At 44.8% G+C, this 21,098-nt stretch overlaps 2 protein-coding genes across 4 annotated transcripts; both read right to left on the bottom strand.

The window, feature by feature from the left end:
- Positions 1-3,953: 3,953 nt before the first annotated feature.
- Positions 3,954-14,784, bottom strand: Crisp2 (cysteine rich secretory protein 2). Of its 3 annotated transcripts, none has more exons than XM_090355505.1 (9): positions 14,666-14,784; positions 13,495-13,531; positions 11,750-11,849; positions 10,870-10,986; positions 9,421-9,508; positions 7,977-8,122; positions 7,382-7,479; positions 5,450-5,538; positions 3,954-4,496 (listed from the first exon to the last, which is right to left on the bottom strand). In XM_090355505.1, exons 3-9 carry the CDS (start codon positions 11,816-11,818, stop codon positions 4,369-4,371), a joined length of 735 nt encoding a protein of 244 aa, XP_090211631.1. In that variant the 5' UTR covers positions 11,819-11,849; positions 13,495-13,531; positions 14,666-14,784; the 3' UTR covers positions 3,954-4,368. The 3 variants fall into 3 exon arrangements, with proteins under 3 accessions (XP_090211631.1, XP_090211630.1, XP_090211632.1); XM_090355504.1 differs by having other exon boundaries at positions 11,750-11,820; XM_090355506.1 differs by lacking the exon at positions 13,495-13,531 and having other exon boundaries at positions 11,750-11,820.
- Positions 14,785-17,272: 2,488 nt separating this feature from the next.
- Positions 17,273-18,890, bottom strand: Pgk2 (phosphoglycerate kinase 2). The gene has a single exon (XM_090355503.1). The coding sequence runs from the start codon at positions 18,770-18,772 to the stop codon at positions 17,519-17,521; it is 1,254 nt and encodes a 417-aa protein (XP_090211629.1). The 5' UTR covers positions 18,773-18,890; the 3' UTR covers positions 17,273-17,518.
- Between the last annotated feature and the right edge of the window lie 2,208 nt (positions 18,891-21,098).

Genomic DNA, 21,098 nt, shown 5'->3' with positions numbered 1-21,098 from the left:
TAGAAACAAATCACAAAATGGTATTTATGTGATACATTTCCAAATGATAAGAAAAATGTGACATTTCCCTCACATAAAAATGAATAATGGTTGAGGAGTTGAAAGAGTTAATATATATTAAACACATGTATTAAGTTACCAAAATGCAATCCATAAAAATATACAAACTTTTTTAAATATCAGAGAATATTTACAGGATAGAACATGCTTGTATCTTTAATCCATAGATAATACAATTGTGTTGGTGATGTAAACTGTTATAGAGCAAAATTTTATCTTTAACACTTATAACTTTGGGCCAATGCCACTGCCTCGAGGAAGGAGAGATAGAATGGAAAACACAAGTTGTGGGAGGCCAGAGCAGGTTTGACTAGTAGCAAGCAGTTAGGAAAAACTAGATCAGAGGTAAGATTGGGAGGAAAGCATTCCTGGAGCTAGAGCTGTGTTAGCAGCTGGGCTGGGTGGCTAAAAGCTGTTCACTTAGGGTGAGAGGTGCTAGATATGATTCTTCTCCTGACAATGGAGAAGAAAGTAGTGTTGTCCATTTTTAGCTAATTTTCTTGACTCCTTACTCAGATGTACACATATGTAAATATGCAAGTAAACAAATACTTTGGAATATACATTCCAATCTTAGAAAAGGAGAGAAAGAATTTAAGTAGGACCAGGGCCCGTCCATTATCTGGACAGTGTTGATAAACAGATACACTCTTTAAGAAGACCAGGTTGAATACAAACTTCTTCCCTCCATCCTGGATTGGTTCTCATGGCAGTACAGATCGACGCTGAAGAACTTAGTGCTAGCCCTTAACTAAAATTCCTGGCACTGGACCCATCTCTGCAAGTTTCTACTCAAAATATGAAGGAGACAAAGTGCAAATGACTGACCAAAGAACACCAAATGTTTGTGTGTGGCTTATAGATCAAAGCAGCAGCGTGTGTGTGTGTGTGTGTGTGTGTGTGTGAGTGTGCGTGTATCTGTACATCTGTCTGTCACGTGCTTTTCCACAACACAATACGGGCTTCGTAGGAGGACTAAATGATTGCTGAGATTTAAAAAAGTATACAGTTCAAACACTTGGGAAAAACACCTCTTCCTTCTATTCCTTAGGGTAGGCTTCTTGTCACCGTTTGTTGCATTTCCTCTAGCTTGGCCATATCATTGGTAAGATGCTATCACACTCATTGTTTCCCTAGCAAGGACCTTCTGCCCGCAAATCCAATCCCAGAATCCTCTCTGCCATTGACTGATTGTGTCTTCCACCATGTGTGAGAGCCCTTCACTCCGCCCTCCCCCGTCTCTCATTATTGTGGTTTAATCCTCTCAGTGGAGAATTAATGATGATTCTCTAATCAACACGTGCCTGGTAGCCACTGTACGATGTTAAACTGAAGGACAGAGGAAAAGGTGGTGCTAGAGGAGGGGAAGTGGCAGTGAGTGCTTAGCTCTGGCCTGGCAGCTTGGGAGTGTGCAGCTTTCCCGGCCTGGAAGCAGCAGAGTGGACCCGCCTGCAGCAAGCTGCCTTTCAAAGATAAGACTGCCACAGAGGGCTTCCCGGAAAATACGACAAGCTTTTACTTTTTCTCCTTCTAGAGCTTGCACTCACTCCCTACCGCACTTTATCAATATGCGTCAGCTGGCTGAGCCCTAGACATGCATGTGGCTTCAGAGACAGCATTCGAAGGCCTTTCTCCATCCGCTGGTAGCCTGATAGAGGTCAGTCTCTTGACATTTGCTGCCTCTAATCAGTCCTCCAAGGTAAAAAATATTAGATTATTATTTTGCAAAGGGGGAAAATTCATAATGGAAAGGGTTGCATCACGGAGGAGGCCAGATCTATTGGTATTGAGGGTCAGGAAAAGTCTTGACTTGAGAATGCCTTGAAATGTCTAGAGGCATATCTGTGCTCCACGTGCTTGTTACTAAATCTTTTAAAACCAAGTAGAAACGTGGCCCATCCCATCTCATTGAGACGGGAAGTGAATGGCACTGTAACCAGTTATTGGGATGGAGTCTTGCATTTAGGCCTGGGCTGGCCTCAAACCACATGCTTCCCACTCTCAGCCTCCTGAGTAGTTAAGATTAGAGATTTGAGCCAATAATGCCGCTAGCTTCTCTGAATTATTTTTTTTGTCGGTCCTGGGCTTGGGCTCAGGGCCTGAGCACTGTCCTTGGACTTTCTCAAGGCTAGAGCTCTACCACTTGAGCCTCAGCACCACTTTTGGCTTTTTTCTATGTATGTGGTATTGAGGAATCGAGCCCAGGTCTTTGTGCATGCCAGGCAAGCACTCTACCACGAGGCCAAACTCCCGGCCCCTCCAAATTATTTTTAAGAGTATAAAATGTCACTACACATTGTGTTCAACATACTGTGCAATAGATCTCTCAAGATTATTTCTCCTGTCTAAATGAAATGTGCATTGACCAATGTCTTTACAACCTCCTTGGTCGACATTCTGCTGTTTGCTTCTACTCATAGTTTGATGTAGTTTATTTCTGTGGTTTTGTCTCTACCTTGGGGTTCATGTCAGAAAATATCGTCACTAAGAGTACTGTTATGGCATTTTTAGTCTTTTTTTTTTGGCAGTAGGTTCATAGTTTTAGGTCTTAGTTTTAAGTCTCATTCCGTTTTGTGTTGATTTTTGTATCTTTTGTGAGATGAACATCAAATTTGATTCTCCAGTATACAGTGACCCATTTTCCCAGCATGCTTTGTTGCAGAGACTGTCTTTCCTTCCTTGTGTGGCTGAGATCTTTGTGGAAAATCAGTTGCCCTGACCCTAGGGAGGGACTGGCGGCAGAGTCTGTGCCTTTGGATCTGATGACTGGGCCCCACAAGGCAAGCTCATGCTCGAATTCACCTAAAGCTACAGGAGCAGCCTGGACACTGAAAGTGCAGGCCATCTTGGTGATGGGACAAGCTTGGAACTTGAGTCAAAAGTTGGTCATAGGGCCGGGAGTTTGGCCTAGCAGTAGAATGCTTGCCTAGCATGCACGAAGACTCGGGTTCAATTCCTTGGTACCGCATACATAGAAAAGGCCAGAACTGGTTCTGTGGCTCAAGTGGTAGAATACTAACCTTGAGGAAAGCCCAAGGACAGTGCTCAGGCCCTGAGGTCAGTCCCTAGGACTGGCAAAGAAAAAAAGTTGGTCATAGGTTTCAAGCCAGTGACTCATGCCCTCTAAATGTTCAGTAAGTTTGAAAGAACCGGCTTTGATAAGTTGCTTGTGTGGCATCTAAAGCAGTGATTGACTTAATCTGTTTTCCCCTTGTACTCTTCTGTTGTGAGTTTTGTAAGCGGCCCGTTCTGTCTTGGGAATGCCAAAGTGTAAGGGACCAGCCCTGAAAACTTCTTTCTCATCTATTTTTTGAAAGGAGGATAATAGGGATGGAACCCTTATAATTCTCTTTTCACTTATTTAAACCAAACTCGATTATACACTTGAAAAAATAAAGTCACCTGTATATTAGTAATCCGGGGGAAAACTTGAACAGGATGCAACTGAAAATTTAGAAAAATAAGTTTGATTTTGTTATCTGCAGCACTCCTAATTCTAGAAATCTTTTGGAAATGATGGTTTTAGTAGCTGGGTTGTGTTGAGTGGGATGCTGTGATTTGAACTTATCCAGTCAGAAGTTTTTACCAGTGCTACTTTAATGGTAGGCTTGAAATTCTATAGATAGCAACCATGAGGCCCTGAGTTCAAATCCCAAGAGTGCTAACCATGGAGGTAGTTAATGTCTCTAAGATATATGTTACTGTTTTTTAAGTCAGACATCTATATCGTGTGTTGTATAGGTAGATACATATCAATCAGGAAACACAAGGATCACCACTAATTTCTTCTGTCTGAAAACCTACTTTTAAAGGTGCCCATTGCGGAAATTTTGCTTTGTGGTCATTATTTGGACTTATTATGAATACAAGAAACCATTGCACGAGAACTGGACTCCTGGGGCTGGCCATGTAAGTTCTTTATTTGACAGTCTGACTACTCTCCCTTAAAAGGCAACAAGCTACCAATGCCATTTTTGTACAGGCAAAGCATGTGTCGTAGGGATGACAAGGACATTGTAGTCTTTTCTTCCTTTAGCGTGCTGTTTCCGATTAGAGCTTCTAGCCTGCGGTTAGTGAACTTCCAGACTTCTCAACTTGCTTTAACTCATGAAGGCAACCTGTGTATATCAAAGTCTACATCATCATTATTGGTGGCGCCACGTTAGTTAAAAATTGCGGTACAGCATTTCTTTCCAAATCCAGAAGGTGTGATCCGATGCGTGCCTAGCATCCCTCCATTTCCCCCAGCCGTCCTCAGCTGAAGGATGCAGCCCTCGTTTCCATGGAGACGTGACCACTCTGGGTCACCTAGTGGATTTTGTCTTCACACAGGCAGGTGGCCTTGCACTTTTCTATCAGAAGTTCATGCTGACAGCCCGCGGTGTTCTTCAGGGATTCGCAGTTGCTCAGGAGATCTTCATACTCACAACCATTGGCTGCACAGTGAGAACAGGCTTGATTACTGTTTTGCCATTCTATGTAGTCAAAGCATATGGGAGAAGGTAGGAGTGGGAAGCCAGAACCCCTCGGCTCTGAAGGCCCAAGGCCATGGAAGATGGCCTGGCTCGACTTCCTGACTCACCCAACACTTCTGTTAAATTCAGCGACCAAGTTTTCAAATGGGTCGACCAACTTTCATCCCTCAGCAAGTGGTGTGACACCAGTGCAAGCCCACCTCTACATGCACAGAATCCAATATGGAAAGCCAGTAGTCACAGGCAGTGGAGGTAAATGTGTATTGAGTAGGCTGGGTGCCAGCGGCTGCCTGCCTGTAACCCTAGCTACTCAGGAGGCTGAGGTCTGAGGATTATTCTAGAAAGCCTGCTCAGGCGGGAATGTCTGTGAGTCTCTTAGTTCCCATTAGCCAGCAAAAAGCAGGAAGTGGAGCTTTGGCTCAAGTGGTAGGATGGCTTGCTCATGGCTAGCCCAGCCCAGCATTTTGCTGATTGACAGTAGAACCACAGTTCTCTAGGTCTCTGTTTTGTAAGTAGCTGGGCTATAGGTGTAAGTCACTGGCATCCATCTCTACTAGTTTCCTTTTTCTTGTTTCGTTGCTGACAATGAATAGATATGAGCTGCGTACTAGAGGGCATTTTGTCCTCTCCTTTGCAGCAATTTGGGTGTGGTTTGAGCCAAAGCTATGTACAACTTGGCTCTTGTCATTAAAATGTGCTCAGACTACTACCAAACTCCACAGCAAATGTGGAATTGTTAAGGCAAATGCTCTGGTTCTAATTACACTATAGTAGACCAGTGGAATGAGTCCACGGGTACAAGAGAAACAGTAATATTTATTGAGATATATCATCATCATCATCCTTTGGATTATATCTTTCGATTCTTTAAATGTCACCTTTGTCATATTAATTTGATAACATGGTCTACTTACTGCATAGCCCGTTGTCACAGTTATTGGGGCAGCTGCCGCAAGGCCTTCCTTGTTGGTAAGGGTTATTCTTCATACTTAAATTATTACCACTGAAATATAAAACACAAATGTCTTCTTACCTTACTGTTTGGTTTGTACGCTAAGGCAGCAGTCAGCAATGCACAGAGGTGCTGATTCCTTTGATTTTCTGGTGTGTGTACTGGGAGGCCATCCAAATGCAGAAAGAACCTCACACATGGACCTGACTCTGAGCACACTTTCACAGGCTGGTGACTGAGGGGTTTCTGAGCCCATTGTGATATTGCAGCACCCTTCTCCTCATCCAGTAGTCTTACTAAGCCAGGGCACCCACAATTCCTGCTAGGGACACAGCCCGTCACCCTTAGAAAGGAGAAGGCTCTGCGGGAATGCGGGTGTAGTACAGGTCAAGACTCAGCATTACCCACATGCCATATTCACCAGGTGGGGAAAGGCCATGTAAAGATAAAGATTCATCAACTACAGACTTTGCTTTTGATGAGCGACTTTTAATTTGATAGCTGTGCTCTGTTAGGAATATGTGCTTAGGAAGTCATTTGAAAGGTTCAGGGTGGCATGTGTGAGGGTTTTTTTCTTTAAAAAAATGTTTATGAACACAGGAATAATGTTTGCTAACCAAAAAAAAAAAAAGGTATGAGTGGGTGTGGTGGCTCACGCCTGTAACCCTAGCGACTCAGGAGACTGAGATCTGAGGATCAAGGTTCAAAGCCAGCCTGGGCACAAAACGACCTGAGACTTTTATCTTCAATTAACCTCTAGAAAACGGGAAGTGGGGCTTGGCTCAAGGGTAGGGTGGCAGCCTTGAGCTAAAGAGCTCAGGGACAGCACCCAGGCCCAGAGTTCAAGCCCCATGACCTCCCCCTTCCCCCCCCCGACCCAAAAGGTGTGATCAACACAAATGAACCTGTGGATGAACACTGTGTGCCACCGGCCGAGTGTGGGCATGGTGAGAGTCTAAGTCTCAGGGGCACTGCGTGCACTGAAGCCCCTGGGCAATGCCCTCACATCTCTGTCCTCTGCACGGGACACAGCAGTGTGAGCACGCGGGGAGAGGAGGCTGGAAAGCCCAAGGACAGTGCCCAATCCCTGAGTTCATGAAGAGGGGGCCGGAAAGCCCAAGGATAGAACCCAACCCCTCAGTTCAAGCCCCAGGACTAGCCAAAAAAAAAGAAAAAGAAAAAGAAAAAGAAAAATAACAGGCACATTGTGACTATATATTTATACAGGGCTTTTTGTAGTATTAAACATACTGTTTGGTAGAAGTGCATGCTTTAATATAAATTAAAACCTTAGGAGAAGGTGGATTTTCCTTGGGGCATTCTCAACAAGAAAGACTTAAGATGACACTGTTGGAGGTTTACAAATAAGTGTATCCTTGGATATCTTTGAAATACCAGAGGATGGATCTTTCCTAATGGCAGCCATATAAATATTTAAATATATAATATATGCATATATACATCTATACACATGTATGTCTATAAGTACACACACATATATATACATATTATATATAATCGTGAAGACATAGCTGAAAGTAGTGTATGTCACCCTCCCTTTTCAATCTGACTCTTTCCTTAGACTTCAGGATGACATTAGCACAAATGGATGGTGGGAGGTCTAGAGAAATGTACAAAACACAAGTCCACCCTGGGCCGCAGGGAAAGACGATGGAAAGAAATAACCCCATTTTTAAAATGAGGAATGAGAGCTAATGATTTTATAGTCCAGTCTCTGAGAAACTAAAGGTGTCTCAGGTCTTGAAAGCAAATGTCCCACAAAAGTATCCTCCCCCTTGTCCCCCCTTCCACTCTGTCTTCAGTACATGGGGACATCTAAACATTGGGTTGTGGATTGGATTATGGCCAGTCGACTCTATCAACAGACACTTACGCAGGGCAGTACTGACAGACATAGTAGTATTTCAGAGTTTCTTGACCGGGACAGTAGGCAATTCCACATCCAACTTGATAAGATGAGTACCAGACAAGCTAAAATGAGGACAGATAGATAAGAGAGGGGGAACATTGAACATGCAAATAGTAGCAAATATCACATTAACATGTTCCTGTCACATGTCCTGAAGGCATTTACATTATTGAACCAGTCATAAGCTTTTTAAAACACTCCATTTGGATTAAGATGCATTGTACCCATAAACTGACATGGCAGACTCTGTCCAACTGCTTAGTGATAATGAAAATACAAACATAAACAACAAAATGTAAACAACATAGCAAAACGCTACGTTTTTCAGGTCTGTTCACCATGGTCTCCATTCGGGGAATAGGTAAACAGTGGTGTGTGTATTTGACTCTGTCAAGAGATTTTCAGACCATGGACTAGAGTGCTAGATCTAGAGGAAGATCAGCCAGATGTCAAGGCAGTGTGCTTAGCCTAGTTCTCCAGGCTGAAGTTTAGCATTGCTGGCAGGAGAAGCCTTACATATTAGCATGATTCAGGCCAAGCTAGTTTGGGACACCCTTACCTGAGTATAATGCCCAACAGGTGTATTAGAGGTCTTAGGTCCTGTGCCATAGACAAAGCCATCTCCCTCGCTGAACCAGTTTTGGACCACTTCTGTCCATGAGGTCGGGTCACTTGACATGTAGAGATTCTCACCGCATTTTGTATCTGTGAAAGAATGGGAAACAAAATGGTAACCTATGCAGGAAGGCGAAAGGCATTTCAGAGAGAGGCTGTAATTGCTAACTGTCCTCCCATATGTAATGGCTGGGCTTGATTCTTGATCCGTTCTGAAACATCTTAGAGGATGAAACTGCACTTTACATAGAAGGTGGCTGGTTCCAGAGACTCCACTCTTTAAAATCCTTATACCTCCTTGTATTCACCGTCTGATCTTTCCTGCGTGATTTCTTGTGGGCTTTTATTTTTCTTTGTATTGTAGGTTTCCTAAAAGAAGGACCAACTTGTGCCCTTTTTCCTCCTGCCCTCAACACCTTTTCCAGATATTTTTCACAAATAGGACCTTGATAACAGTGTGCAGTTGGGAATATGGAGCAAAGGAGTTTATTTCAGGGAGCCTTTAAGAAGCCCATTGAAGGTGAGTGATACCAGGAGAGCAAACCAATTTTCAGAATGTATGCATCTTCCCTTACCAGGACGTGGGAAAGTCACAAGTCTGCATCTTAGTTAACTCCCCCGAGATGTTTGTAGTCTCATACTTAAGGTGTACATTTCAGGAGACTGCAACGTAGGCTCTGCTGTGCTGCCACTTAATTGCTATTATCTCCTTTAAGAATTAGACAGATTCCTCTTGGCTCTTCTCCAGTCTTCCTGTGAATGGGGTTGCCTCTTTTTGTAATTCTATCATGATCACCTCAGCATTAGCTGAAATATTCATCAGTGATTATCTGCTTTCCAGTGGGACTTGCCCAGAGAGATTTATAAAACTTGACATATTTTGTGTAAAGTTCATGTATCAAAGTTTTTGATCCCATGTATTTTAAAAGATAAGTCATGTTTTTAGATTATCCCTCTAGCATTCCTTGGAGTATTTATGTATTTATTGTATGAATGAATTTTGAGTATAGACATAAGAATTTTTTTCCAGTCCTGGGGCTTCAACTCAGGGCCTGGAATGCACTGTCCCTGAGCTTCTTTTGCTCCAGGCTGGCGCTCTACCATTAAACCATAGTGTCACTTCTGGCTTCTTCTGTTTATGTGATACTTAGGACTCCAACCCAGGGCTTCATGAATGCCAGAGGCAAGCACTCTACCACTAAGCCAAATTCCCAGCCCTACATGTGAATTTTTGTTATGATCATTTTTGGTATTTTAGATTATGGTCAAATGACTTTAAAGAGAAAAAAAACATAATCAGCCCTGATGCATGAAGCTTTCTTAATCTAATGCTCTATATAAAGCTCTATTATTGCATTTATTCAACAAGTATTTTCCAATTTACATACTGGTTTTTCGGTCCTCTGCATTGCTGTGCTCTAAAGTACACTTATTTGCCCACTTTTGTGCATTTCCAGTTGCGTCTATGCTCCATTGCTAGATATGAAAGAAAAAAAATTACACACACTGATCCAGCTACTAGGAAACATATAATCTGGTTGATAGGCTCTTTAGCAGTATTTTAAAACTTTGGAAGTGTTTTCTAACTTTCATTGCTATTAAAATACATTTTGCAAACCAGTGACTGCTAGGAAGTTGGGTGGGAAAAAAGGCAGCGGGAAAGGGGAGTAAGGACAAGTCGAGAGGTGAACATGATCAAAACACATGTGCATGTATGGAAGTGTCAACATGAAGCCAGGCACAGTGGTCACACCGTAACCCTAGGTACTCAGGAGGCTGAGATCTGGGGATCCCGGTTCAAAGTTAGCCCAGGCAGACAAGTTAATGAGTCTCTTATCTCCAGTTAATTACCAGAAAATGGAAAGTAGTGCTGTGGCTCAAAGTGGTAGAGCACTAGACAATGCAATATGAAAGTACTTACTGTGCAATATATATATATATATATACATACATACACACACACACACACACACAATAAATTGCAGGGTTTTTTTTTTTTTGTGGGTCATGGGGCTAGAACGCTGGGACTAGAGTGCTGTCCCTGAGCTCTTCAGCTACTGCCCTACCTCTGAACCACAGCCCCACTTGCCATTTTTTAAGTGATGAATTGGAGATAAGAGTCTCATGTTCTTTAGTGCCCCAGCTGGCTTTGAATGTAGATCCTTACATCTCAGCCTCCCGAGTAGCTACGATTATAGGTGTCAGCCACAGTGCCTGTCAGTAAATTACATTTTTGTTAAGGTTGTTTTTTTGTGTTCTGCACAGGTGGCAGTTTTCACACAAGGAGAAGGCTGTAGGAAACATGTCCAAGCTGTCACATATCTAAGACAACAATCTGACGGTGGCACCACACCTAGCTTTTGATCGGTGATACTTCTCTAAATACTAATGAAAGTCTGAACTATTCAAATTGTTCATTGTAGACTGGTCTGGATTATTCCAGCTTCATCAAAAGCCAATTTCTTTCATGTGAATAAGTTGAGAAGCTTTTAGCGATAGGCCCTGGAAAGTGAGATTTTTTTTTTTGCCACTAATAATGACATTAATCCTGAAGAAAAGGGGATAGTATCTAGAGTTAACACTCAGACTGACAAAGAGTAATGGCTTCCCATTGCATATTCAAAGATTGACTCCTAATTCTGCATTTCCAGTAAGATAGAATATAACAAAATGTAGCTCTAATTTGGTAGTCATTTCTTTTAAAGGAAATATAGTTCTCTCCATAGATGAGTTCAAATAAAATAGCATGTCAGAGGCAGAACTGTTGTAAACCACAAAGTTCTTCAGAAATGTCATCTATGTGTGTCGTGCTCCACCCCTATCCTTCTGCCTCTTACCATCTTCAGCATGTTGCTGGCCTGGGGTTTAACAGATCTCCTCAAGTCATTGTGTTTGTTTATAATCTCCCTTTGCACTTGTGGCTGAGTAGTTAACAAAGCAGTAAAAGCTGGGTCCTGGAGGAAAAGAAGATATCGTTGTTTGGGGAAAATTATATTGTTGGAAATGGCAAACAATTGTCCATAAGAAAATTCACAAGGGAAAAAAACAATCTCCTTAAAAGTGTGTAATAGGCTTGAACAAATGACTTTTACATTATCCAAGGAAATGAGCATCTGGTCAGACGGTGGTGAAGGGGCATTCCCGCGGTGTGAGTCCTCGGAAGGACTGAACAACAGTTGAACAGAATGAATGCTGGAAACCTGCAAGGCATTTTGTCTGGGGGAAGGAGCGGGAGAAATCCAGATGAGTGCAAAGAAGGGGGGGGGGCAAATAGAGCCATATTCTGTGTCCTCGAGTAAACACGGAAGCATGGAACTTGAGGGTGTGGGCAGGATTAGAACAGAGGGGGGGAATCACAAAAGGGGTGACCTTAATTGAGATGTACTATACTCATATATTGAAACACCTTTGTACCACTACTTAAACATACTAGTGATCATGATACTAAGTAGTTGTAGAGAGGGGTTTCGTTCCCAGTCGGTGAAGTCTGGTGAGTGTCTCGTACTTGCCAGATCCCTGTCTTGGCTTTTCAAGAGCCCCGTAGCTACGTGGAGCTGCTGGCCTGCACTCCAGACAGCACTTCCCTTCCTCTCTCAATCCCTTGGCTTGGGGGACTCACCATCCACTTGATGATCTTTCCGCTTCTGCTTTCAGAGCGGCTGGCCACCCCACAGAGTTGTCACGCAGCCCCGGAAGGGACTTCCACTTGAACCTTACCTTGGCCTCTGCAGGTAAAGATGGAAGCAGCATGGTAATGAGCAGCAGCACCACTGGGAGAGAAGCCATGGCTGCCAATCGAGGCAAAGCAGACAAAGGGCTGATGTGAGCACACCATGAGACAAGGAGGTAAGAAAACACTGTTGTGTCTACATTTTTCCCAAAGAACGCGTGGGGGCCAGGCTCACCCACAATGCAGTGAGAGTAGGGCAGTGCGGGGTGTGCAGAGCCAACCCTGCCTTCAGTAAGGGCAAGAAGTAGCCAGTGCAGAAGGGGTGGACTGCGGTGGGGTACAGCTGGGGAGGAGGGCAACTGACACCTTCTGTTGCCTGTGCTGTTCTGCTACCATTTTCTGTAGCAGAAAAGAAATGTGGTTATTTTAACCACATGCTGGCCTTGGTCCTGCTCCACTGTGTGGGGGGACGTTTCTTTTGGTGGGCGCCACCTCTTGATGTAGAGCCATGACTCCCTACACTACTCGAGTCAAGACTGCTGTAAAATACACAGGAAGAAATACATGTACAACCACCTTAGTGATTAGAAGGGGAGTTGTTTTCCTTTATACTCGTGTGTGTGGTCAACAACAATGAGCAAACTGAAATCCTAATCTATTCCAATTTGTCCAGTCCTTGAAGGACCGCAGTGTCAAGGCAGTTGTAATATTGTTAGTATTTTCAAAAGGCATGCAGCCCTGCCCTGTCCACGACTTTGCTCAGTCAGAAGAGCCAGAGGCCTGTGAGATGATTCACAAGAACTTTCAGGTGCCGGAAGTTCATCTTCCTGTCATCTGTCAGAGAAACTTTCCTCCTTATAGAGTTGCTGGGTGCCTTGTTTCCAGACATTTATCTCTTCTGCTTTCCAAGTAGCTTGCTGTCCTCTGAAATTGGTGGCCCGCTTTGAAAAGACTTTCCAGATCGGCACCCTTTAACTTTTGGAGGGTAAAAAATCGAAACAACTTGTCTGTCTACTTCTCAGGGGTCACTCATTTTCAAACAGAGTCATAATCCCTGTTGCTAATAGCCTCCTGATTCTCAGTGATGTGGGAAAGGAATGAAAGAGAAAGGAACATGGCCCTTTTTATTTACCAAAATCATCTGTGAATGTTCACTCCTTTCCCCACATCATTGAGAGGACTACCTTAGTAGGTTTGGTTATATTTTCAGGTAAGAATTTTATGGCTTGGACTTGTTCACCTGTGCTTCTGGTTAAGTTTTGAAATGGTTGTCAGAAATCAGGCTTTTCTGAGTTATGACTTTAAAGTCAATGCACTTTCAAAGAGACTTAGACTCAATTAGGAGAAGTGGTCGTGGCTGCAACGTAGTAGAGATCCCTGCCCTCATTTTATTCTTCATTCTGACCTCAGAAAAGACCAGATCTATATTACCACACAGCTCTATATGTGAATAGCAGAGAGAAAAGTCAATGATGTATGAAAATAAAGCTTATATAGAGAGCCATGGACCTTTTCAGTTTCTCTAAATGTAGTTATTGTCATTATAAAGTCAGGTGGATGCAAAGTATTATTATTTCATTCCAGGATGAATATAAAAATCATTTAAGTCTAGCTTGATACAATTCTTTGTACAACAGAATTATGGTTTAACTTAAAATACTATTGCTATTATTCTCCATAAAAAACTGTATCCATTTTACACCATTGATAAGCTCAGTGAATATCTTTTACTCTTTTGCAATATTAAAATGATAAGCATGATAAACTAGTCCCCTTAGATTGTGTTACTCACTGTTAGTTCTCAGAGCAGGATGGAATGTCTGCTTTCTCTATGAGAAGGGGAAGGTGAGGAGACAGAGTTAGAACAGTGTATACTTTAAGTTGTACTTCTGATTGCACAACTAACTGCCAGTCAACACTGTCCAGAAATGATCTTTTTCATACTCATAGTCTCTACTTTTATTGTCCTTCAGCTGATACATATTTTCAGTTATTTGGTTCCCATATTTGTTTTTCCTTTTGGGGGGGAACTGTGAATCAGCGTTCTACCAGTGAGCTATATTCTAGCTCTACCACCATAAGCTTTGCTTTCTTATTTCCCATCACCAACTTTTACTGTGTGTCCATAAGTCTGATAGGTAAGCCGGTTCCTCTGCACATTAATATCTAGACATTGTCTTCTGGTCTTGTATTTCCGTGCTGACCTCCCTAAGACTGGTTAAGGACTCAGGAGATAGCCAGTACTAAATATGGCTCGGTGCTCCTAAGTCCGGCTTCTATGGTGTCTGCATCTGACTTACCGCCATCCATAGCTTATGTTGGCCTGGGGTACAGCCTTTGGGGTCCCAAGTCTGGGAAGCCCTCCCTGAGCTTCAGGTTTCTCTTAGTGTTAATAGGTTTTGAATACTGAAAGGTGTTAATGAACTTAAAACCACTAACAGACTAATTCATAAAAGTGGTTATTTTACTATTATCCATTGATATGCCCATGAGTTTTGGGGACCTCTTAAGACCTATAAGAACTATGTGGCTTGACTGAACTGACAATTTCAGAAGTGTTCATGAGATCAGGGTCTCCTTTTGGTGTCATTAAGAAAAGGAGCACAGCATAGTGTAGTCAGCAATCAAAATTCAGGGAACGTTTCTGGTTAACTTTAGGTAAAATGATGCATCTGTATGGTTCTCACTAGCTCACTGAAAAGCACGTACACAGTCCTGGAGATTCTGAATGTTCTTGTTGCTCAGCATGGCTGCATTGAATTATCCACAGTTCCACAGTACAGTGGACTCTTCTTTTGACACCTTCATGTAACCCGTATCTTGGTTGCATTCATGAAAGCAAATGTCTCCAGCGTATTCATGGACTCGTATTTTATCCATTCCTTGCATTCATATTTTATTCCTTCAGCTCACATTTGGGTATAGTGAAAGAGTTGCTGATTGAGTGTTTCCTTGGTACTTACTAGTGGAAAAGTGCCGTCCCTCTCTTGCAGGTGTTCTACGATGACATGGTCCTCTCAGGGGACGGGGGGGGCCGGCGTGGTGAACTCTTCCATGACCCTGTGAAGAAGGGACAGCGGAGCATTTGAAATGAAGACAGAGAGGACATCCTTATCATTCCTTGGTTACAAGCTCAACATCGGATGCTAGTGTTTTCCCTCTAACGTTGTCCTGGTATTGATTTGGGCCTGCCAATAAGACTACGATCTTCTCCAAGACAAGAGTTCCTTCAAACATTAAAAAGTAGACTTTAAAAAAACTTCAGGTCAATACATATTGGTTGGCTAAATTCCCTGAAATGTTGGGGTATGTTTTAAAGACTGCTGCCCTGTTAGGGAAGACTGTGCTGGGCCCCACACAGTGAACCTGCTCGAGGTGGATTTGGGGGTCACGTCTTCAATGTGTTTCCCCAGGATTCAAAGGATTATTGATCCTTCCAATCAGAAGATCTCAGCCCTCTCACTTCTGGGGGTGACATTCAGTTTCTGGAACCTGCACTCCAGACATTATCAAGAAGATGAGAGGGCTTCATTCAACCTCGGGCGAGGCGCGACTCAGCCGCGGCTCAGCTTCCACGGGAGTCGGCGGTGGGCTGAGGACTCTCACCTGCCTTTGTCCCGGTGCTGCGCTGTGAGGTAGTGAGTGCCTTTCTTGTGGGGCCCGGCTCCCCCCTCGTTTTTCTCCCGTTGTCCCCTTCCCCCCCCCCCCCAGCTGTGGTGTTCATCTCCCCCTCCTGTCTTGTGAGTCTTGCAGCAGTGCACCCGTGTCCCTTGTGTCGCCATTCTGCTGCAGAGCAGCCTGGGCACAGGGACGCAGCCTGACAGTCGGGTGGACTGGTCCTAGGCCACCTCCACAGCTCGTTTTCTCCCCAGCCCCCCTACCTACCCCTACTCCAGCGCACAGAGGCGGTGCTCGGGTCGGGGACGGGGTGGCTGCGCTGGCTCTGGGTGGCCTTGGCTGTAACCCCCGCCGCGCGCCCGCACCGTTACCACTGGCTGTTGGCCCCTGGATTCCCAGGGCGGACCCCGCCCCCCACGTCCTGGAATGTCCTCCTTCTGCAGGAAATGGCCACAGGGCCTCAGCCGGGTGGCTGACAAGGAGGCAGCCAAGTTGTTAAATCACCCGCAGATGGGAGAAGTCCAGAGGAGCCGCCCCGGCTGCAGAGCAGAAAGGACGCAGCCATCCTTTCCGACCCGGCCTCTCTTGCGCATCCCCGGACTTCATGAGCTTGCTTCCTCCATTCTGGCTCTGGATCGGAAAGGGTTAAAGAGCATCCGGGGTCCTGGGTTCCAAATCTCAAACAGCAGTTCTGACTGGTTTTCCCTGCTCTCTGCTTCTGCCCACTGCGATAATTGTTTCAGCACTTAAAGGAGTATTTCCCATCACTCTTTTGCTTTCTTGATTCTCATTTCTAAGGAGTGGTCGACTGTCATTCTCATAGCGACAATGTCTTCGTAATAATGCGACCTTGATAAATTTGCTTGGCGGGGTGTTTTTTTCTGTTAAAAAAATCATTTTGATCTATACTCAGATGAATCCTTTTTTTTTTTTTGACCAGTCATGGGTCTTGAACTCGGGACTTTCTCAAGGATAGAGTTCTACCACTTGAGCCACAGCACCACTTCCAGCTTTTTCTGTGTATGTGGTACCCAGGAATCGAACCAGGGTCTTTGTACATGCTAGGCAAGCACTCTACCACTAGGCCAAACTCCTGTCAAATCCTATCTTTTTAAATGTTTCCAATTTTCCTATTTTTTAAAAAAATGTTATTGTCAGATAGAGGGGTTACGGTTACATTCTCAAGCTAGTGAATGCATCTTGACTTTCCCATTTTATTATATTGGTGGTAGTGTAAAAGGTAGGATCAATTCACATCTTCATTCTTCCAGACTGACAAAAATTACAGTTTATACATTAGTGTATACACGTGAAAAAGATCATCCATATCCATTTTGGTTAGTAGTGTCAAAGCGAGGCACTTTGAGAAGGACTGAGTCCTAGCTAACATCCAGCAGCATAACTCAGTCTGGCTTTGGTTTTCCGATGTGTACCTGGCAGTTCCTTGAGACGGACAGGTGTTTGGTGCTGTGTTCTTGCATGGTTTTGTTGAAGGTATTGGAGTCTAGGAAGTCAAAGCTAGGTGACAGGAATGCATGAATAGTACGGATCTCCCAGAGGACAGGCTGAGACATAGGATCCAATCCTCTCCCTCAACTAAGCCAAAGGAACCAGGGAATTTAATGGCAACCATAAACAAAGTAGTTCTTCACCAGAGATGGCATTCTTTTTAATATTATGTCATTTATGTGACAAGGACACATTAGATTGTTATATAAGGACTTGGAAATCACAGACGATATTTTGTTTGGCTATTTGTCTTGATTAAAAAAAAAATTCCACTCTGAAGGGCCGCATTGTGAATCTTGCTGAAATAATGGTGCTTTCTATAGAAGCACTGGTGAACCTCCATCTATTCTTCACCAATTACGCATTGTTTTCCTGTTTTCAGACAAGGAACCAACACATAGAGATAAAACAAAACAAAACAAAATACAGCCACCAACTCCACACTTATTCAAACGACTACTTTAATAGGCATTAAGGATGGCTCCCCCCTATGTGGCACGGTGGTGAGGTTCCAGGGAGACTCCAGGATGCAGGAGACACGGTGACAATTGCAAGCTTGACTTGAATTTCTGTGCGGGTGTTAAGATTTCCGCACGGTCCGCTGAGCAGACGGACGGAGGACTGAGAAGAAAGTCATTTGAGTCTAAGGGCTGTGCGCGCTTGAGGAGAGAGGAGACCCAGGTCGACGGCTATAGATGGTTCAGGGCCTCCACCCCGGGCAGGACTTTGCCCTCCAGCAGCTCCAGGCTGGCCCCTCCCCCGGTGCTCACGTGGCTGACCTTGTCTTCCGTGTTCCACTTGGCACAGCAGGTGGCCGTGTCGCCGCCCCCGATGATGGTGATGCAGCCCTTGGTCGTGGCCTTGACCACTTCGTCCATGAGGGCCTTGGTGCCCTTGGCGAAGGCGTCCCACTCGAACACCCCCAAGGGGCCGTTCCAGAGGATCTGCTTCGCCTGGGCCACCACCTCGGCGTTCTTCTGGATGCTCTCGGGGCCGCAGTCCAGGCCCATCCAGCCGGCGGGGATGCCCGATTCCACCGTGGCCTGGCCCACCGCGGCGCCCTCTTCAAACTTGTCTGCGGTGACGAAGTCCACGGGGAAGGTCACCTTGACGCCGTTCTTCTCCGCCTTCTCCATGATGTCCTTGACGATCTTGGCGCCCTCCTCGTCGAACAGCGAGGCCCCGATGTCCATGCCGCGCAGCACCTTGAGGAAGGTGAAGGCCATGCCGCCGCCGATGATCAAGTGGTTGACCTTGTCCAGCATGTTCTTGATGAGCTGGATCTTGTCCGCCACCTTGGCGCCCCCCAGGATGGCCAGGAAGGGCCTCTCGGGCTTCTCCAGCGCCTTGGCGAAGTACTCCAGCTCCTTCTTCATCAGGAAGCCCGACGCCTTCTGGGGCAGGTCCACGCCCACCATGGAGCTGTGCGCCCGGTGCGCCGTGCCGAACGCGTCGTTGACGAACACGTCGCCCAGCCTGGAGAGCGAGGCGCGGAAGGCCTTCACCTTGTCCGGGTCGGCCTTGATCTTGTTCCCGCCCGCGTCCTGGCCCTTGCCCTCCTCCTCCACGTGGAAGCGCAGGTTCTCCAGCAGGATGACGGAGCCCGGCGCGGGGCTGGCGCAGGCCTTCTCCACCTCGGGCCCCACGCACTCCTTCAGGAACTGCACCTCCCGGCCCAGCAAGGCCTGGAGCTCGGGCACCACGGGCTCCAGCGAGTACTTATCGGGCATGGGCACGCCGTCGGGCCGGCCCAGGTGGCTCATGAGCACCACCGACTTGGCGCCGTGGTCCAGGCAGTGCTGGATGCTGGGCACGGCGGCCTTGATCCGCTGGGTGTTGGTGATCTGGTTGTTCTTCATGGGGACGTTGAAGTCGACGCGCATGAGAACCCGCTTGCCCTTCACGTCCAGCTTGTCCAGCGTCAGCTTGTTTGACAGAGACATGCTGGCTGGCCGCGCTCAGGCGAAGGTGTCCCCTGCGGGGGGTCTCGGTGCCAGGGGCAGCGCTGTCCCTGCTGCGCCCAGGGAGGAGGACGCGATGGCAAGGCCTAACGCCTGTGCTCTGGCCCCGCCCCCTTCCTCCCTAGGCCCGCCTCCGCCCCGCGTGGCAGCCATTGTGAGCCCGGGGGCGGGGAAACCCCGCTCTGCGATTGGTGTGCCTTGCCGTCACTCTGCACGGGGTGTGTGATGATTGGCAGCGGATTCAAACGGCCAGGAAGAGCTTCCCGAGCCTCTGCCTTTCCTCTCTCCTTAACCCCAGAGCCCCTCAGCAGGTACATGTGCAAGTGTCCTGCAGGCCCCTCCCACCCTGCCCCTCCCGGGTCAAATTATATGGGTATGGACGCATTGGAAAGTCTGTGTCCGTGATAGCACGTAGATCCAAAATAATAGAGCCAATAATAATAATAATAATAATAATAATAATAATAGAGCGGCATTCCACTGTTAACTTACTCGTATTTATATTTTATTTCTGAGGAAGGCACAGTTTGGTGTTAGATTTTTGTCTTTCTGGGATGGGGTTGGAGTAGTGTCATATTTTCATTCCATCTATCTCTCTGTCTGCCTGTCTGTCTGTCTACATAAGTTTTAATTTAGGACCATGAAAGAATGATCATCAGTTACTTGTACAGTGGAATCCCATAAGACCACGCCAAAGAAATGATTATTGTAAACACAGAAATGGGTGCTGGCTTTCTCCTAGCTAGTGACATTATCAGGAGACAATGACCTCTTGTCTCCTATCTTTTTTGACTATCTGTGTCAGCTAGAACCGGAGCGAAATATGGTATGCTTTCCTTAAGGACAACAATTTCTACTGGAAATGAAAATAAGGAGTTTTTCAGAAAGATACATACACACACGCATATATATATATATATAATTGGTTTAAAAAGTATCTCTGTCTGTCTATAAATTAAATGACTTAAATATGTAGAAGAAAAATTTTGGCTGAAATATATTGTAGGCATCATCATATGGCCTTTATAGTTTTTAAAAGTGATCTGCAGTTATTTTTGCAGGAATTTTTCTGAAGTGGAAAAAAGAAACCTAATCTCTCTTTCAAAGTGTGTTTTTCATTAGTTATGAAGTGATACACCTCACCAAGGAGGCTAGCATGCTAACAGAGAACTATTTTTACATTTACTATTATTCTGCCCATAAAATTGAGGATTAATCTAAAAGGTAGCTGCATACTGGTGGCTTCCGTCTGTAATCCCAGCTGCTCAGGAGGCTGAGGTCTGAGGTTCATGGTTCAAAGCCACCTTGGGCAGAAAAGTTCATGGGACTCTCATCTTCAGTTAACTATCTCACCTCCTCTACCCCACCCCAACAAAAGCCAGAACTGGAGCTGAGGCTCAAGTGGTAGAATGCTAGCCTTGAGCAAAGAGGCTCAGTTGAAACCTCCAGGCTTTGAGTTCAAGCCCTAAGACAGTAAACAGGAGTCAGCATAAGGCTCTGTCATTTATTAAAGTCTAGAATAAGTTTGGAAACTGTAATGTGTCACTAGATAACATTATACATAGATTAGCCAACTTAGACATGTTAAAGTATCAGTCCTGGGCTTGAAATCTGGGCCTGGGCATTGTTCTTGAGCTTACCCCTTGAGCCATAGCACCACATCTGGTTTTCTGATGGTTAATTGGAGATGAGAGTCTCACGGACTTTGAACCGCAATCCTCAGATCTCAGCCTCCTGAGTAGCGAGGATTACAGGCATGAGCCATTGCGCCCAGCCAAGTATCTCATTTTTTAATGTTATTCTATTTGACTTTCCATCTGTTTATCTTTGCTTTAACTAATGTAGCTCTGTTGCATAAGATTTTTCTATCTTTATATTTGATTACTAATCTATTTTTAGAAGCTAAAAGTATGATCAAAATCAAATGGCAAACTTCTCAAGTTATAAATAATTTCTTTAGAATGATTTCTTAGTCCATTCCCACTGGCCTCAGTTATAGATTATTATTTGAGCTTAGCACTAAATAGCAAAAATTCACTTATGAGGACCAGGACCTTAAATGTTATGACAGTGTACTTTGTAACACATATTATATGGCTATTAAAGAATAAGTGTCATTAAAAAAATCCTGAGATAGAACTAATGGATTGCTAAGATTAAATTTTATTCCTAAGAGCCATTGTTTTATGTAGTCACAATGAAAAAGAAAGTTATGCTTCATGAATTACATTTCAATAGGCTGTTTTCTAAGGGAACACACAGATTCAAATTGAATAGAAAAAACTGGCATTTAAATCAGCTGGTTATG

Source organism: Megascapheus bottae, chromosome 22 (genome assembly GCF_031878675.1).
Source record: "Megascapheus bottae isolate mThoBot1 chromosome 22, mThoBot2.hap1, whole genome shotgun sequence".
NCBI classification, from domain to species: Eukaryota; Metazoa; Chordata; class Mammalia; order Rodentia; family Geomyidae; genus Megascapheus; species Megascapheus bottae.
Note: the sequence above shows the minus strand (reverse complement) of the source record. Positions and strands in the feature narration are given on the sequence as shown.